The sequence below is a fragment of the Vespa velutina genome, chromosome 6, assembly GCF_912470025.1.
Source record: "Vespa velutina chromosome 6, iVesVel2.1, whole genome shotgun sequence".
Lineage (NCBI taxonomy): Eukaryota > Metazoa > Arthropoda > Insecta > Hymenoptera > Vespidae > Vespa > Vespa velutina.
This window is the reverse complement of record NC_062193.1, coordinates 9,112,662-9,129,190: the sequence shown is the minus strand read 5'-3', so window position 1 is coordinate 9,129,190 and position 16,529 is coordinate 9,112,662. Positions and strand designations below refer to the sequence as shown.

At 31.2% G+C, this 16,529-nt stretch overlaps 4 protein-coding genes across 8 annotated transcripts; 1 reads left to right on the top strand and 3 right to left on the bottom strand.

The window, feature by feature from the left end:
* Positions 1-252: 252 nt before the first annotated feature.
* Positions 253-2,774, bottom strand: LOC124949589. Its single transcript, XM_047494907.1, has 6 exons — positions 2,432-2,774; positions 2,235-2,364; positions 1,646-1,900; positions 1,418-1,585; positions 812-1,228; positions 253-710 (listed from the first exon to the last, which is right to left on the bottom strand). Exons 2-6 carry the CDS (start codon positions 2,250-2,252, stop codon positions 375-377), a joined length of 1,194 nt encoding a protein of 397 aa, XP_047350863.1. The 5' UTR covers positions 2,253-2,364; positions 2,432-2,774; the 3' UTR covers positions 253-374.
* Positions 2,775-5,602: 2,828 nt separating this feature from the next.
* Positions 5,603-7,018, bottom strand: LOC124949597 (neuropeptide-like protein 30). Its single transcript, XM_047494921.1, has 3 exons — positions 6,668-7,018; positions 6,328-6,449; positions 5,603-5,921 (listed from the first exon to the last, which is right to left on the bottom strand). The coding sequence occupies exons 1-3, from the start codon at positions 6,686-6,688 to the stop codon at positions 5,792-5,794; spliced, it is 273 nt and encodes a 90-aa protein (XP_047350877.1). The 5' UTR covers positions 6,689-7,018; the 3' UTR covers positions 5,603-5,791.
* Positions 7,019-8,061: 1,043 nt separating this feature from the next.
* LOC124949583 (WASH complex subunit 1-like) lies at positions 8,062-16,402 on the top strand. 4 transcript variants are annotated; one of them, XM_047494885.1, is made up of 8 exons: positions 9,897-10,037; positions 11,979-12,113; positions 12,173-12,304; positions 12,495-13,321; positions 13,413-13,962; positions 14,081-15,668; positions 16,064-16,101; positions 16,290-16,402. In XM_047494885.1, the coding sequence occupies exons 2-6, from the start codon at positions 11,988-11,990 to the stop codon at positions 14,252-14,254; spliced, it is 1,809 nt and encodes a 602-aa protein (XP_047350841.1). In that variant the 5' UTR covers positions 9,897-10,037; positions 11,979-11,987; the 3' UTR covers positions 14,255-15,668; positions 16,064-16,101; positions 16,290-16,402. The 4 variants fall into 4 exon arrangements, with proteins under 4 accessions (XP_047350843.1, XP_047350842.1, XP_047350841.1 ...); XM_047494884.1 differs by lacking the exon at positions 9,897-10,037 and adding an exon at positions 11,409-11,753; XM_047494887.1 differs by lacking the exons at positions 12,495-13,321; positions 13,413-13,962; positions 14,081-15,668; positions 16,064-16,101; positions 16,290-16,402 and adding exons at positions 8,062-8,209; positions 8,290-8,419; positions 8,529-9,084 and having other exon boundaries at positions 9,155-10,037; positions 11,979-12,304.
* Positions 9,608-15,468, bottom strand: LOC124949590 (mitochondrial carnitine/acylcarnitine carrier protein). 2 transcript variants are annotated; one of them, XM_047494909.1, is made up of 5 exons: positions 15,351-15,465; positions 14,901-15,015; positions 14,472-14,786; positions 11,282-11,455; positions 9,608-11,183 (listed from the first exon to the last, which is right to left on the bottom strand). In XM_047494909.1, exons 1-5 carry the CDS (start codon positions 15,363-15,365, stop codon positions 10,996-10,998), a joined length of 807 nt encoding a protein of 268 aa, XP_047350865.1. In that variant the 5' UTR covers positions 15,366-15,465; the 3' UTR covers positions 9,608-10,995. The 2 variants fall into 2 exon arrangements, with proteins under 2 accessions (XP_047350865.1, XP_047350864.1); XM_047494908.1 differs by having other exon boundaries at positions 9,609-11,183; positions 15,267-15,468.
* Positions 16,403-16,529: the final 127 nt, after the last annotated feature.

Below are 16,529 nucleotides of genomic sequence, written 5' to 3'. Positions count from 1 at the left end.
TATTACGTCTTGTACAATTAGAACCGTAAGACATCGTTTAGACTCTAGATTAATTGCGATTAGCCAGCTTCGTCAATGACTAATCGGACAAAGACGATGACGTATTAAATGAGAGATATCAATGACAAGTTTTTATGGCATATTCATCTTGATAGCGTCTCTATGTAAAGAAGAAGAAAAAAAAAGAAAGAGAAAGAAAGAGAAAGGGAAAGAATTGAAATGAAAAGAAATTCTTACGATATTCCGTTGAGATACAATTTATTAACGTAACATTATAAATTAGATACGAGTAATGCATAACAACAATATTTTAAACTTTCAAAGGATTATATAACGATCGAGTCATCCAATTTTTTCTTTTTAATAACTAATAATTAGTAATAATCGTCGGAATATCGTGGTCTGTATCGACGTCTCGGATAGGAATCGTAACTTTGATAGGAATTGTATCGTCGATCGTTATAAGCATCAGCCCTACGATGTGCTTCTTGCCGAAATCTAAACAACGGTCTAAAAATGATATCCTCTGCGGTGCTCATATCCTCATTATTATCCTTCGAAGGATCATTTTTATCATCTTTTGTTTCCCAAAGATAGGGCGAATTGGCATTTCGTGGAACAAGAATGATCGTCGGTAAATTGAATTTCCCAGGTGCAAGATATTCTAAATTTTTAATCTGTGAATCGTACGTCATAGGAGATGATCCGATCTGTAAATGAAACAATTAAGATTTCATAAAAATCACTGACGATCATTATTACCATATATTCGTACCTTTTTATTTCTTTTTCAATCATTCATATTTTTTACCTCGACTTCACTTCCTATAGAACGTTTCCAAATTTTCGGAGCGACACTCAACGAAGAGTCATCGATGTATCGTTGCACCTCTCTTCGAATTTTCTCGCTATTAGCATTCAAATAATTCAATTGATCGTCCACAACGGTTGGATTGACATTAGGTAACAGAGCGACGATCGAGCTCTCGATCTTATCATTCGTTTCCTTTGAAGGATCGAGCACCGCCACTACTGGTACCGGTATATCCTTCTTGGCGATCTTTGAAATATTTATCTTTTGCGTGACTATACCTTCCGGCATTTCGACTTGAGGTATTATACTAGGTAGAATGGCTTTCAATTTCTCGTAAGTATCGTTCCGATCTTCTACGAAATCTTTCGATAACGTATTGGCGTCATTTTCTGAGTACCAAGTATTTTCATTTTCCTGAAACATCCGATAATTCTTTAAAATATAGAAATTATAAGAACTTACACTCTCTATGTATCGATTAGAAAATTCTTTAATCGTGTATTATTGTAGAATTTAATGTCAACATAAATGTTATAATCCATAAATAGAAATTTTACGTTCCATCATCGTCTATATTGTCGTTTGCCTCCAACGCTTACGCACCTCATTTGCATTGTCCTCAATTATTGGCTGATACGTAAGTATCGACTCTTCCGATTGATTGTCTTCCGGTGATTCGGTTTCCGTTTGAAGGTCTTCAGTGATATTCTTTTGAATGTCCTCCAAATGCGACGTAGGAGCTACGAGAATTTGCTGTCTATGGGAGAGCACCTAAAACGATTATTAATAATTAACAAAATCTTTGTTGAACATATCGAATGTTCTACTAACCTGATCAGGCGTATTAGCAGGGATAATAACAACGTTCTTTTTAACAACTAGTCCCGATAAAGATCCATTACCGACGGCATATTGAACGGCATTCTTTACAACTGGATCCTGTACAATGGCAGCCACAGTATCGTTCTTAGTTTGCGGGGTTGCAGGAAGTAGGCTCTCGACGTCCTCGCTATTCAGAGGCTTTGCGTAACCACGACCTCCTCCAAGAATCAATGTCAAACCAGGAAACAGAAGTGTCCATCTAAACTGAAACGTTAACACATAACAATGAATGAATAAACATTTTCTTATCTTGAATACTAGATTTGTCATAGATTTTTCGAACGTAATCTTGCATATTATTGTGCACTGATATTTAATATGATATCACTTTTATTTATTATCAAACGTATTCATTTTTTTAGGAATGTCTAGGGAATATTTAAAATTACTGGCTTTTTCTTTTTTATTAAAAATCCGTTAATACATTAATTACGATTTGAAAGTTTTACTGTTTTCCGAAATCGATTTTTACTGTTTTACGAATAATACAAATTGGCATTATTATTTTATAGGCAGAAAATCACAGGTGTCAACGTACCGACGATGAGTACTTCATCTCGTTGAGAATTACTTAGTTTCTAAGTCAACGCATTTAAAGACAGCTCCAGCCAAAAGTTGTGACTCCTCTGAGTCTCTTATAACGGTCAGTTCGGGTTTTATATAAGGTGCTGAAAAAATTATCGCCAGTTTGCTAAATGCCGTGTGTACCGTACGTGCGATCCACCGATAATCTACCTTTGCCAAGTGGAACTTTTGATAGGTACGCAGTAGAAATGACTTCCTGAAGATCTACTTTACTCCTAATATATTTTTTATATGACCATTCGAACGTTCTTCGTTATGTTAGAAGGTATAATACCTTAGATTATTATTAGTCCTTAGTGCTCGTTAAGATATACGCGTGACTTTTAAACTGGTCAAATTTCTACACTCCAAACGATGATCCAATTTTTAATTCTTACGACATCGACAAAATTAGCAAGTAAAAATCGTCGTTACTAGTTCGTCATTAAACTTATCTACTGCTCTTCCATATTTTCTTTGTTTTTTTTCTTTTTTTTTTTTTTTTTTTTTTTTTTTTTTTTTTTTTTTTTTTCTTTTGAAAAATATGAACTTCGTAAAACGTATCTCGAACGTGTTCCGAGATAACACTGTCACTTAGCGCACGGTTAACGACGCCACCAAAACTTCAAAGTGTTTAACCATCGATTTAGTAAAGATTCTACGTTCTCGGCTATAAAAGAAGCAAGTTATCTGAGAAACACGTTAGTCGACAAATAACTGTACCGAATACTACAGGATAACGATCCTTCAAAATGACTAGGATTATTCTTGCCTTAAGTCTTCTATTTGGTGTCAATCATTATGTTGAATGTCAAAATTCAAAGACGACGAGTTCGATGTCGACTTCAAGTGCCGTCATTGTTAGAACCGAAAATACGAAAATGTCAACGGAGACAAGTGGAAAGGATGCTTCCAACACTGTTGATATTTTTCAAGACATTCTTCTTGATCCCAGTCTCGTAGTCGCTCGTTTGAATCGTGACGTCAGTAATGAAGAATCGACCTGGTCAACACCTTTGATCGACGTCAAGGATGAACATTCTTCGAATGTCAAAGAAGATCTTAATACAGAGGAAGATAGATATCATTCGGCACCATATTGGTATCGACGACAAGATTGGCAGGTAGAAGAAGAAAGGCCAGCTTACAAAAAAAAACCTTACCGGAGATTCCTTAAATATCCAGTATTTTCTGGAAGGTAACAAGGTCGTTAGCGATGTATAATGTCATATATAAGTTTAATTCTTTTTTTTTTTTTTTGTTGGTTTTTTTGTTTAATGGAATAAACTTATTTTATATATAATTGTATTCTACGTGTGTCTGTGTATGGAACATATAAAGAAAAAAGATATATTTTATCACGTAATATAGTAATACCTTTATTGTTGAATATTTTATATTACACTAACTTATATATCTAACAATAAGTATATTCAATATATTCGTATCACAACAGTCATAAATACTTGAACCTTTCAAGAATATGACGTACGTATAATACGTCGTACTTTGGTAACAGCTTCTTATCTTCTAAATATTGGCGCTTAAAATCTAATCTTTCTCGTCTATAAATCTAATATTTTCGCGATAATAGTCAGTCGACATTTGTTTTCTTTCATCTGGTTGAATCCTCGAGATGAAATTTTTGCAATCTCTCGTCTTCGTATTTTCAAGTACTTTTTGTAAAAATAGAAGGATCGTTTTATCAAGTCAATCGTATCCGAAGGATACTTTTATTAGGATACGTTCCCTGTCATCCTAAAATCCTTGAATATATTTCCTCCATTTTTTTTTTATTAGATCAGAATAGATCTATGCTCTTGATTTCTTCATTGATCACATTTCGATCAATCCTTGTTTTCTTCGGTCTTTGGTAAGCCACTTGATATGCTTCTTAAAATCAAATTAGGGAGCACAATTGTTGCTTTCCATGATTAGACTTCTAATAAATAATACTCGTCATGTTTTAAATATATGAAGAATCGGATCTCTCGTTAGTCGTATCAAACGTCCTTTTGTCGATATATCAGTCAATGTACTGATCGTCGTATAAATGGTTCGAAATCTCATATATTCGATTCAAAAACGATTTCCACGACGAACTGCTTCTCTTAGACGTTGTCTATAAGCGAGTTGTTGACGATAAACGAAAAGGGGTCGAAGAATGTTGGTGCCTGCTGCTGTCTCGAGATCATTGTTCGCATTTTCTTCGATCACTGCGTTGCGTTTCTCGATCCTACTTCGGTTCGAGTCGGTGCTATCCTTCGAGAATGAATTTTCTTGATCGTTTAAATAGCCACCAATAACGAGAAGAACCGACGGTACAACAATTTCTTCTTTTCCTTCTTCGCTAGAGAAAACATCGGCATTTATCTTCTCCTCGATTAAGATTGGAACAGCAATTACCGGTTGGAAGACTCTGTTGATCGGAGATCCATAGGAACAACTTACAACGAAGAAGAATACAAAAGCGAAAAGCTTGGCAACAATCTGAAAGTGAAAAAGAACAAACGGTTCTTCATTTCATTTTACTTTTCAAAGAAAACATTTTAATCTTCTTCTTTTATAACGTTATTATATTATGCATTGTTTTTATTATTTTTTTTTTTTTTTTTTTAATCAAATTTAACTTCTTGCCTTACCATTTTCGATTAATATCAATGATCTTCTATTTTCTTTCCAATTTTCGTAGTTTCCTTTAACAATAGCAGATGCTGGAGAATGAGTATCGATTGTAGATCCGTCGTACTAGCTTCACGATAAGTTTATGGAGGAAAGGAAGAGCTATTGAGTATTTATATCTAACAATGACGTCAAAGGAGAGCACGCTAATCGTACAATGACGCTCAGCGAACGCGATAATTAACCTGGTAAACCAAAATGATCCATCTTTGGACCTGCATAATACGTCAAAACGTTGTCGTAATATGTTTTCCATGTTACAGTCTTATAAATTCAATCTTCGTATCCTTCGTTATCCATTTTTCCTTAGACTTTCGAGTTATTTCCATATCATATTCAATTACTCGTGAATATCAATGTTAATGTACCCATCATTGTGTTTCTTGATATAACTAGGTGTGTCTCAATAGTGATGTTATTATCTACTGGTGATGTTATTAAAATTTGAAGAAAATACTTGTACGTATGTATGTTGTCTTAGGTTATGCATGCATTGAGTCAGAATCTTTTTTTAATGTTTATTTTTTTTTCCTCAAATTCTCGTGACAAAGTTTCCTTAGAATACTTATTAGCGAATTTGATATTTAAAGGAAATCGTCTTAAGGATGATCATCGACAAATAAAATGCCATTGGGAATTATAATAGAAAAGAATTTCATCTTTCAATCGCAAAAAGTTTATTCTCTTTTATATGTTATTTTTGTTTTTGTTCCTTTTACATTTTTCAACTAAAAGCAACGTGAACGCTTCTTAATAATATGCATTATTCGCTTTGCTACATTTCAAAGATATACATATGATATTGAAAATTATGTGATCGAATCCAGATTGTTCGTTAAACATCTGATTTTACCACCATCCCCAGCCTCTGCCACCCCATCCTCTTCCGTACCATCCGCCACCCCAGCCTCTGCCACCCCAACCCCATCCTCTGTTGTATAAACCGCCACCCCAGCCGTATCTCCATGGTCTTGAATATCTGCAATAATGTACAATGAATAATCGATCGATAATGCACATTTTCGTCCTGCAATCAATTGATTTTAGCAAAGTATTTAAACAAATTATAACTCGTAAAATAATTTTTATGAAAAATTGTAATTTTTATACTAAAAAAACAACCGAGACAATGTTCCTTTTTCGAGTTGAATCTAATGCAAATGCGCTTGATTTTATACTCGTCACGTGGAACACAACTGTTTACTTCAATGTTAGTATGCCAGACAAATCGCGTAAATCCAATACGCACAACAGATGTTGCATACAAAAACATTCGCGTGTACATGGATGAGAACACACGTGAAAAATATTTATATATCGTAAAACTTGAAAGAGATCCTTTCGGACAACGATCTCTACTAACAAGATTATGTTTTAGAACTCACCCCCAAAAGCTAGCGTCGGCTTCTAAATCATTTTCTTCAGCTAAGTTACTCGGTCTGTTCTCATCTACTTGTTCTGGCATCGGCACGGATACCACAAAGGTTATCGCCAACAAAAGCAGCACCTAGAATAATCATCGATGTGCAACATATTAGTAGAACTCGACTAATTCGTTTATATACTCTTGTAATTAGCGATAAAATAAATGTCTTTGAAATCTTTAAACGCGTACCATTAAATCGATTTTAATTTAAAAAGAAAGAACACCATAGCAGATTAATTCCGGGAAAAGGAATCAAATAAAATTGAATATTTCTGAGATATTTAGGAAGGATCACTTACGAAATGCAGTGGACGCAACATGTTGAAGACTGATATCCAGTTCGGTTTTCTCAGGCTTTATATACCTACATGTTCTCTTCGAGACTTCCCCATCCGTTGTCCTGTTGCATTCGTGCATACGATGCATCTGTATCTTTCCGTGTATGTAATATACATACACGAGGAAAGAGAACTAGTATTTTTCGAGGAGAACCACTCATAAAAATGCCGTATACGTATTCTTCCCTATAAGAATGCACGCGATCGTACACCCGTTTACCGTTCACAAATCTCAAATCGATCGACATAGCAAAAATTTGGAAAATTTTTACTTCCTTAAATTATATCATTTTTTCTTTTCTCGACTATCTCAATCTTATTTTTTTTCTTATCCGGACGTTCATGACGAAAATGTTCATAACATTGTCATAAGTTTACAAGAAAAAAAAGTAAAAAAAACATTTGTATCGTGACCCTGTCGCAATATTTGTAATTCATAATTGTATGCAAATAAAAAAAAAAATATTTAATCTTGCGAGCATCACGAAGCATATAAATTATTTATAGAAAGTGACACCGTTGAATATGATAAATGATATTAGATGCAATTTATTTGTTAGACGTTCCAATATCGACTTAATCAAAAGTTTGATTTCGCTAAGTCATTTCGAAGGAATGTTAATGAAATGAATAAAGTAAAGAAGATATTAAGATAGCCTATAAGATTATTTAGGTACAGAACGATAATTTATATAAGAGACTAGTCACTCTCTTCTAATTTAAATGCGTAAAAAAATCTTAAAGGGAAAAACCGAGATGCGAACTGCAACGATGCATACATTTCTTTTACGTCGTGAAAAGATTTCATCTATATATTCGATATGTACATGACGAATATTCACAAACCCGCGGTGTTAATCGAGTCGTGAAAAAAGTGCAAACATTCGAACGATGATATGCTCCTCCCTCCAAAAGATACATTTTCATTGTTTATTCGACTTACATAAGTAAGCTTCACAGAAAAGAAGGAGAATCGTTGACCCTATCTTTGCAACCAAGGTCAAGTATTTTTTTTACTCTGAGACTACGAATAATTTTACTTCATTCTGCGTCCTATCGTTTACCTGACTCTTTGTTATTACTTCGCAACCATCCTTTAGCATGCATATATTCATTTTCCGTTCTCATTTTGATTCTTCCACTTTGCTATATTTTACTTTTATTTCGAATTAAAAAAAAAAAGCTTTTATCTTAGACATTTGTACGAACGATTTTATTTCTAATCTAAGAAATAAAAAAAATTTACTACAATTTTATTTATTTTATTTCATGCATTAAGTAAATATATTCGAGAACTCATGTTTAAATTTTCGATTCTCGATGTTATCGATCGAACAGTCATGTTGTCAACACCATCTATCGACGGAATTTTAAAACTAATTATAAGATCAAACCACTGCTTGACCATACTTGTCATAACTTGTCAACACTGATCATAACCTTACTGCATTTAATGCAGTTTTTCGGAAATGCATTACAACATGCCAAGGCATATAGAAATTGGTAAACAACTTATTGAATTCTTTACTTTTCAGTAAATCAAATTATTATGAATATATATTTAAGGGTTATATTACTTTCAGGTATTATACCTAATAATTTGAGACATGAAGAAACAATAGTTCAAATAACGGAAGCATTAGACAATTTAGATTCTGCTGTATTGTATATATTTAATTGCATAGATAAAAGGCTTACTGAAAATTCTCAAAGGTATCTCTCTCACATTTTTCCTTGTATCAGCAAATTTTTGTAAAAAATTTTGTAAAATCCTATTTACGAGTAATAATAAACCTAAATCGATATTGTTTATTTTTTACAGACTTTCAGATATAAAACATAGAGCTCTGAAGTTGGAAAATCAGTTACGATACTTGCAATCTAATTTAAATTTAAAAGCTATTAAAATATATTCTGCTGCAAAATATCCTGCCAGTCATACATACAATGAATATAAAGTGGCTATACCATTGCAACGTGATAATATTAGTAATATACCAAGTATTTACAAATGTTCTGTACCGATAAAAGACACACATGAAACACACCTACCTTCTAATTTCAAAACAGAAGATGGCCAGTATTCAATGAATGTTAATCTGCAAGAAAAGTTACAGTTTTACTATGTTAGACATAAAACAAATGAACAAATAGAAAATGATATAAATACACGTCAATATGTACCATCTTTACCTTCGTCTGTCAGTGCTCTTCTACTATTTGATAATGTAAATACCACATACAGAAAAACTTTATCATCTAATAAGTCTAATGATAAAAAACAAATTGAAGATGCACCCGATTCAATTGTGCAATCGTGGCATTCATCAGAAATGGATTTGCCATCTGGTTACCTTTATACACCTATGCTTGGAGAGGTAATAACATATTTTAAAATATATATCCTTATTAATTAACAAATATTCTAATCTCTTTACATATGTCCAGGTTCCACAAATGAATGTACCACTTATGCTACCAGATTTACCAGGAATTGTAGATAATGAAAAATTTGACTTAGATTTGAATTCACAAAGTCCTATTGCTCCCTCTTCGGCTGTTGTTACTCCTACGGTTCGATTAGATTTACCATCTTTGACTGAAGAAGGTGATTCGCAAACTACAATTGAATCTAATGTTTCAAATCTGCCCAATTTATCTGTAAACAATTCATCAGTCTGTATTGAATCTAAATCATCAACAGTAAATGCAACTATTTCGTCAATTGGAAATAATGTAGGACAGAATGAAACAAACTTTAAAGCAATACAACCTCCATCAACTATGCCACCACCACCACCACCACCACCACCACCATCGACTGCTGCACCACCACCGCCTCCACCACCACCACCTCCTCCTCCTCCTCCTCCTCCACCTCCTCCTCCTCCTCCATTTTCAACATTACCATCTACATCATCAACAGAGAAACAATCTCAAGATGAAAGTTTACAAAAGCAGAACGAAAAAAGATCTCAGTCTAATATAAAAAATATTAATACCGATGATCGATCAAATTTAATGGCAGCAATACGTGATGCGGGTGGTATTGGAAGAGCAAAATTGAGACCTACAGTGCCAATTGATAAAAAAGAAAATCGTTGGTCATCAGCTTCGGTAGGCGGAGATCTAATGGCAGATCTTCATGCAAAATTAGCTTTAAGAAGAAAAGGTATTGCTGGCTCTGCAACAGGGGCATTAGAGAGAATGTCAAGTTCAATACCACCACCGCCGCCTAAGTCGAGTGAACACTATGCATCCGATAGAAATTCTGCTACGAGTGAATATGATTCTCAAGCTGACACAGATGACTGGGAAGAGTAATTGAACGGTATGATTATATACAATATCATATGGAAATTATGGATGTGAAATGTTAAAGAATTAGGTAAAGAGAATAATCTCTTTTCTTTTTTACTTCATATAATATCTTAAGATTGTGTCATGTACAAAAAACTACTATATAACTATATATATTGTAAACAATTTACAATAATCTTGATAAATATAATAAACAAGATACAGCTTTATAATATTACATTTAATTACAAATCAGTATATGCATAAGCAGTACAATGCACTACTGTTTTAAATAACAAAGTTCATCATTTTATATTATAACTCTTTTTTATAAAAATAAATTATAATATCTAGAGTGGTTTTTTTTTTTTTTTTTTTTTTATATATATAAACTATGTTCATTTAGATACCTAGATTCAATAGACCAACTTTCAATATAATTTATACATTCTTATGTATAACATTGATGTGATAAGATATCATACAAATGAACACTTCTACTTATTTCATTTTCAATATAAAATGTTGATATAGATATAGTACTTTTATAATTTACTCAAAAAATATAGAATTAATATTTCTTGACTTGTGATATGTATGGCAGTGCTATATATATGAATAATATATATTTCTTAATATTATATTGTTGATATGTCATATTTCCTTTATAAACTATATTATTTTATTCTTAAAAAATTCAATTAAAATATAATTCTGTACTGAATAATAACATTAAAAATTTAAACATTTTATAAACAAACAGTTTAAAAATTCAATATTTAAAGAAACCCATAGTTACACTATTACAGTAGTAATTATCATTAAATAAATGAGGCAAGTTTTGTTGTTAACTTTGTTACTACTGCTTATGAGATTACGTTAATAAACTTTTAATATGATCTACAAAATAGTACATTATATAAAAAGTATGATCAACAAAAGTATAATAAACCATTTGAATAATTGCTATTGCAGTCCTAAGTTTAATTTTATAAACTAGGTGCTATCCAATTTAAAACATTCATAGCTGCTTCAAATCCAAGAAAACATGCCGCATTTGCGGGAAAAGCACGTAACATAACGGGCGTGCACCCTTTATAAAGTGCTCTTAGCCCCTCCTCTTTTAGCAAACGTGCAAACACCTCACGAATACCTTTTTTATATGTGCCTTCAGGAGCTATGAAATTGTCATTTGATTAGGATCTCAAATTGATTATATGCATTCATATAAAAAGCAAAAATTATCGAAAATAATCTTTATTAAAAAATACATACCTGCTTGCAATCGGCTTTTTAAAACATCTGGTGGAATACCAACTACCCAATTGGCAATACCAGCAAAACCACCGGCTAATATTGTTGATAATAAACCTAGTTTTTCTCCATCAGGTACTATCCACCTTTGTATAGTTTCATATGTCATAAAATACATTCCACTTGCAGGTATATCTATAGGAATATTATAGTAAAAGGTTAGAATATATTGATTAGAGGTTTCAAAATATTTCTACTAATCAGAAACAGTCCGTAAATATTACATACAATTAATAACAGTGGATAATGTATGTGGGTGGATAGATAGAAGGCATCCTGTTTGATAGGAGGTATCGAGGAAGATAGATAACAGTTTACAAATTTCAGTTTCCTTTGGAACAGCGAACTGTTACTTGGTATAGAAATTGTGCTGCATTCAAGAATTTTTATAATTATGGCAATTCCATTACTTTATCTCATCGTTTTTTTTTGGGTACATACTTCTATATAATTTGCACAAATAATAAATTTTAATATAGTGTAACTTTCATTCACATCCAAGATATACTTAAGTACTAGATTTGATAATCCTCTCAGGCTTATAGCATTTGAATAAGCAACATTTTAATCAATATATATTTATCATTATTTTAATAAATATAATTTTTATATAATTAGTGATGTAAGTGTTACATATATTATAAAATTGATTATTCAGATACAGTGTATGGGACAAATAATAGATATTGGTGATATTTGGGAAACACAATGTCCTCAAGGATGTTCTTGTGAAATACAAAAATTTTCTGATCTGCCACTACATCAATGGACTATTCCAAGAAAGTGGAGTAATGTAAGAAGTAAATCTGTGAAGTGTTTTTCTTTTTCCATTAATAAATTTCTATTTAACAGACCCCAACAGTGGATGAAAATGATTTTAGCTCTGATAACGATCACATAGGTGATGAATTATTAAAAGTTGCAACATGTGTAGTAGCAGAAGGACATGAAAAGCTTTTAAGCATGCTTCCTTCAGATATACAGGTAATGTTTAATCAGTATCGCTTATATAAATATTGAATTGACAATTATATAATGTAATGATAGGAACATCATGTAATGTATTATTGTATTAATCTGTTGTTTGTAAAAAAACTAATGAAAAAGAAAAAGTACTCTTTTTTTTTGTTTGTTTTTTTTTTCTTTTTTTTTTTTTTTTTTTTTTTAATTATAGGTTCTCACAATACTTAGGTCAGGTAGAGGAGATGCTGAAATTTTTTTCAAAGCTACAACATTCCAACGTTTTACTGAATTACTATCTTTAAGTATTGAGGGTATAGATTATAATGACCCTTCTGTAAAAGATGTAAATAGATATGAATCAAAAGGTGGTATAGTTTTAGCAGGTGACGCTTTGTTTCCATTGGGAATGACATTACTGTATTTGAACTTAGAACGTGTCAGATTAACAAGCCTTAATTTAACAAGTAAAAATAAAGCAAATCTTGTAATTAAGCCAATGAATTTACCTAATGATGAGAAACTTTATAAGGAACAAGTAGTAACAAGTGCTACAAATGAGCATAAAGGACATAGATTAATTTTTCTGAGTCAACAAAACAGTGGAGAAAGTGATGATAAAGAAATACTTCCATATGATATTTACAAACAAGAAATGGATGGGTATAGAGAAAATGCTGGTCTTTTCACTGGACTTCGTGCCCTTACACATTTGAGGGTATATGATTGTGCACTTAAGGACATATCTTGGCACATGTTTGATGGCCTTGATAGTCTTCTCTATCTTTCATTAGAAAAAAATAATCTGAGATTTATCCCAGAATTTTGTTTTTATGGAACACCAAACCTAAAATTATTATCCTTAGCAAGTAATCAATTACTAACATTAAAAAGTATCGATTTAGCAGGCTTGTTGATGTTGGAACAATTAGATTTAACTGGAAATAATCTTACATTTTTATCAGAATTATCTTTTCCTCCATTCCCTGCTCTTAAAATGGCTGATTTTGGAGAAAACCCAATGGATTCTGTATTTCCAAGGTAATTTTGATTTCATAAAATATAAAGATAATATGAATATCACATAATTCATTACAATATGTACGTTTTCTTTTTCTTTTTTTTTTTCCAGTACATTTGAAATTATGAATACAACAAAACAATTATATCTTGGAGGCACAGGTTCAAGATTAAAATTGCAAAGAAACTCCTTATTGGGATTACTACAATTGAAAATATTATATTTGTATAATGTAGAAATACCATTGCTAGAACGTTTTATCTTGCAAGGAATGCCATCATTGACACATTTAAAAATACGTGGAAATATTTCAAGTGTGGATTTAGATGCGTTTTCAGATCTTGGAAAATTGATAGATTTAGATTTAAGTTATTGTCACATTCAGCATATATCTATGGACGCGTTCTATGGTTTAGAGAAAGTGAAACGTATAGACTTATCTAATAATGATTTGGAATTTATACCACCTGGATTATTCAGTACACAATATCAAAAAGAATTGAATGAAATTATTCTCACAAAAAATAAATTAACTACATTACCTTGGGATTTTTTTAAAACCTTATGGACAGTAAATAAGCCATCTCAAGTGCAAAATATAAAATTGGATGGTAATCCATGGGATTGTACATGCTCTATGGCTACTTGGAATCCACATTTGGTATGTAAAACTCAAATTACAATGTAATTTATAGAGATGAAATATTTATAATAATCTTTGTTATCTTTAATATTTTGTGCATAAACGTTTATAATATATAATTTGTCTGATTCAATAGGTGAACAGAATTAGAGAAACAGCACCACGTTGTTTCACACCTAAAAGACTACAAAATTGGGGAGTTTTCCATGCTCTGCGTAAAGGTGGTTTGCAATGTAAAAGATCAAAGCGAAGGCGTATGCATGGAATTCCAAAAGTATTAAATTATGAAAATAACAATGCTATAAGTTAGCAAATTCTTTTTTACTTGCATCTAATTTATAGTAAACATTCTAAATTTGGATAAACTAAAAAAATACATCAAATATGATATTTAATATATACTTTTGCAATTGTTTCATTTAAATTTTTCTCGAAATGTGATACATACATGCATAAAGCAGGTTATACACTTAGTTATACACTACACTGTACAAATATAATTAATGTAATTTATCATATTTACAAACCTCTCAAAAAGGTTGCACATGTACCCTTATAAATACTCCTAAGGCCTCCTTCTCGATAAAGTTGTTTAGCACAATCAAAGGGACCTTTATATCTTTTCTCTGCATCTGCATGTTGTATTTGTAATAGACACTTTATCCGTTCACCAGGTGCCATGATAATAGTTGTAAATATTCCACTAAATGCACCAGCATAAAATAATTGTGGTATAGTGAGCTTATCATCTGGACTTTTTTGTTGTAACTTTTTTCCAACACCATATCCCAAAAAACTCATTGCAAATATAGGTGCCACTCCAACTAATGGTGCTCCCATACCTAAGTAATGTTTAAGTTATACCTGTTGTAAGGGTATGTAGATATGTATACAATATATGTATAAAACACTATTATAACAAATAATAATGTTAATAATATGAAATATATACATACCCTTGTATAAACCACGTATTCCTTCTTTTGCTATAGTTTTTTTAGCACAATCTAATGTACCTATATACAGAGGCTTTTCATTCGGTCCAGTAAGTGCCATAGTTTGAAGACGCACCTTAAAAATGATAAATAGTATAAGTATTTAGATAATATAAGTACTTAAATCACGTAATTCTGATATTCAAGTAAATAGCTATGATAGAGAAAAGGATTAAAATTAAAAAAGAATATAGAATAAAATAGAAGTAAGTAATTCCTATTTGAAGATCATGTTTAAAAAATACAATCATCAAAAATAATAGAAGAAAATATAATTAACGGATAAAATAATTTATTCATTTTTTATGGTTAGGAACATGATCTTACTTTGATAGTATCAAGAGGATGGCCAGCAACTACTGTACATATTCCACCAAATCCTCCGCTGAGGAAATATTTAATAGGACTCACGGTTTCAGATCCCATGATTAAAAATTCGTGTTAATAATATATCCAAAATTACTTAAACTTTTCTCGGTGTCTCTTATATGCCGTATCTAAGTCCAAAGGTCAATGATAGACATTAACAATTTACTTATTTAAAAGTAATCGTTGATAAATAGACTGAATTTTAATTCATTCATATTACCACTAGGTGTACTAGTACAAAGTTTCTCCGTCAGAGAGCACTTTCTGTAATATCTGCGTAAGTATCTAGCGACACTTCATTCTCTGTCTATCATAACCTTCATTAATCGTTTGGATAGCGTGGAGAGAAGTAGTACAAAGGTTAGTTATTCACTCTGTCTAATTATATATTTTTTAAAGTATCAATATTTTAACTATTATGGATCTTAATTTTAATATGAAGAATTTTATTATTAATAAATTACAAGTTCTTTTCCTTTACGAAAAATGATAAAGATTAATAGTAAAATTTTGGCCACGTGTTCATATATCGTACAATTCAAATCGTACAAATTATTTTGTACGTACATTTATTGTTATTAAACTTTATATACAATTTAATATAATAAAAATATAATGATGAAATGATACCAGTAATGATTTTGATGATTATTCAACACATGCACTACCAGCTGAAACGTTTTATTTAACATATCTTTCATCGTTAAAAATACAAGTGAAAACTTATTAATTCGATATTATTTTTATTCTTTCAGAATGCTTCCTAAAAAAAAGGACAACTCCAAGCTAACAGGTTCGTTGTATGAAAAAATTTTTCATAATGCTATTTTAATTATAAAGTAACTGCATATGATGATATTATTACTCATTTTTATGATTTCTGATTATTCTTACATGCATCACCAGCTGATTAATTTCCTAACCGCTTTAAATATTATATGTGATTTTAAAAAGACAATTAATGTAAAATTTTTTTTTCAGGATAAGAGTAACATGCATTTTGGAATACAAAAACGTAAGCAATTTGTGTTAAAAAAAAGAATACATTGTATCTATCAGTATAATAAGAAATAAATATAAAATATAACAATCAATGATCGTTTGATTTTGAATATTCTATATAAAGAATATTCTTAAACAATAATTATTTAGAAATTTGTTTAATATACATTTCGACACTCTCCCAAATTCTTTGAAATTTATCATTTTATTTGATATTAA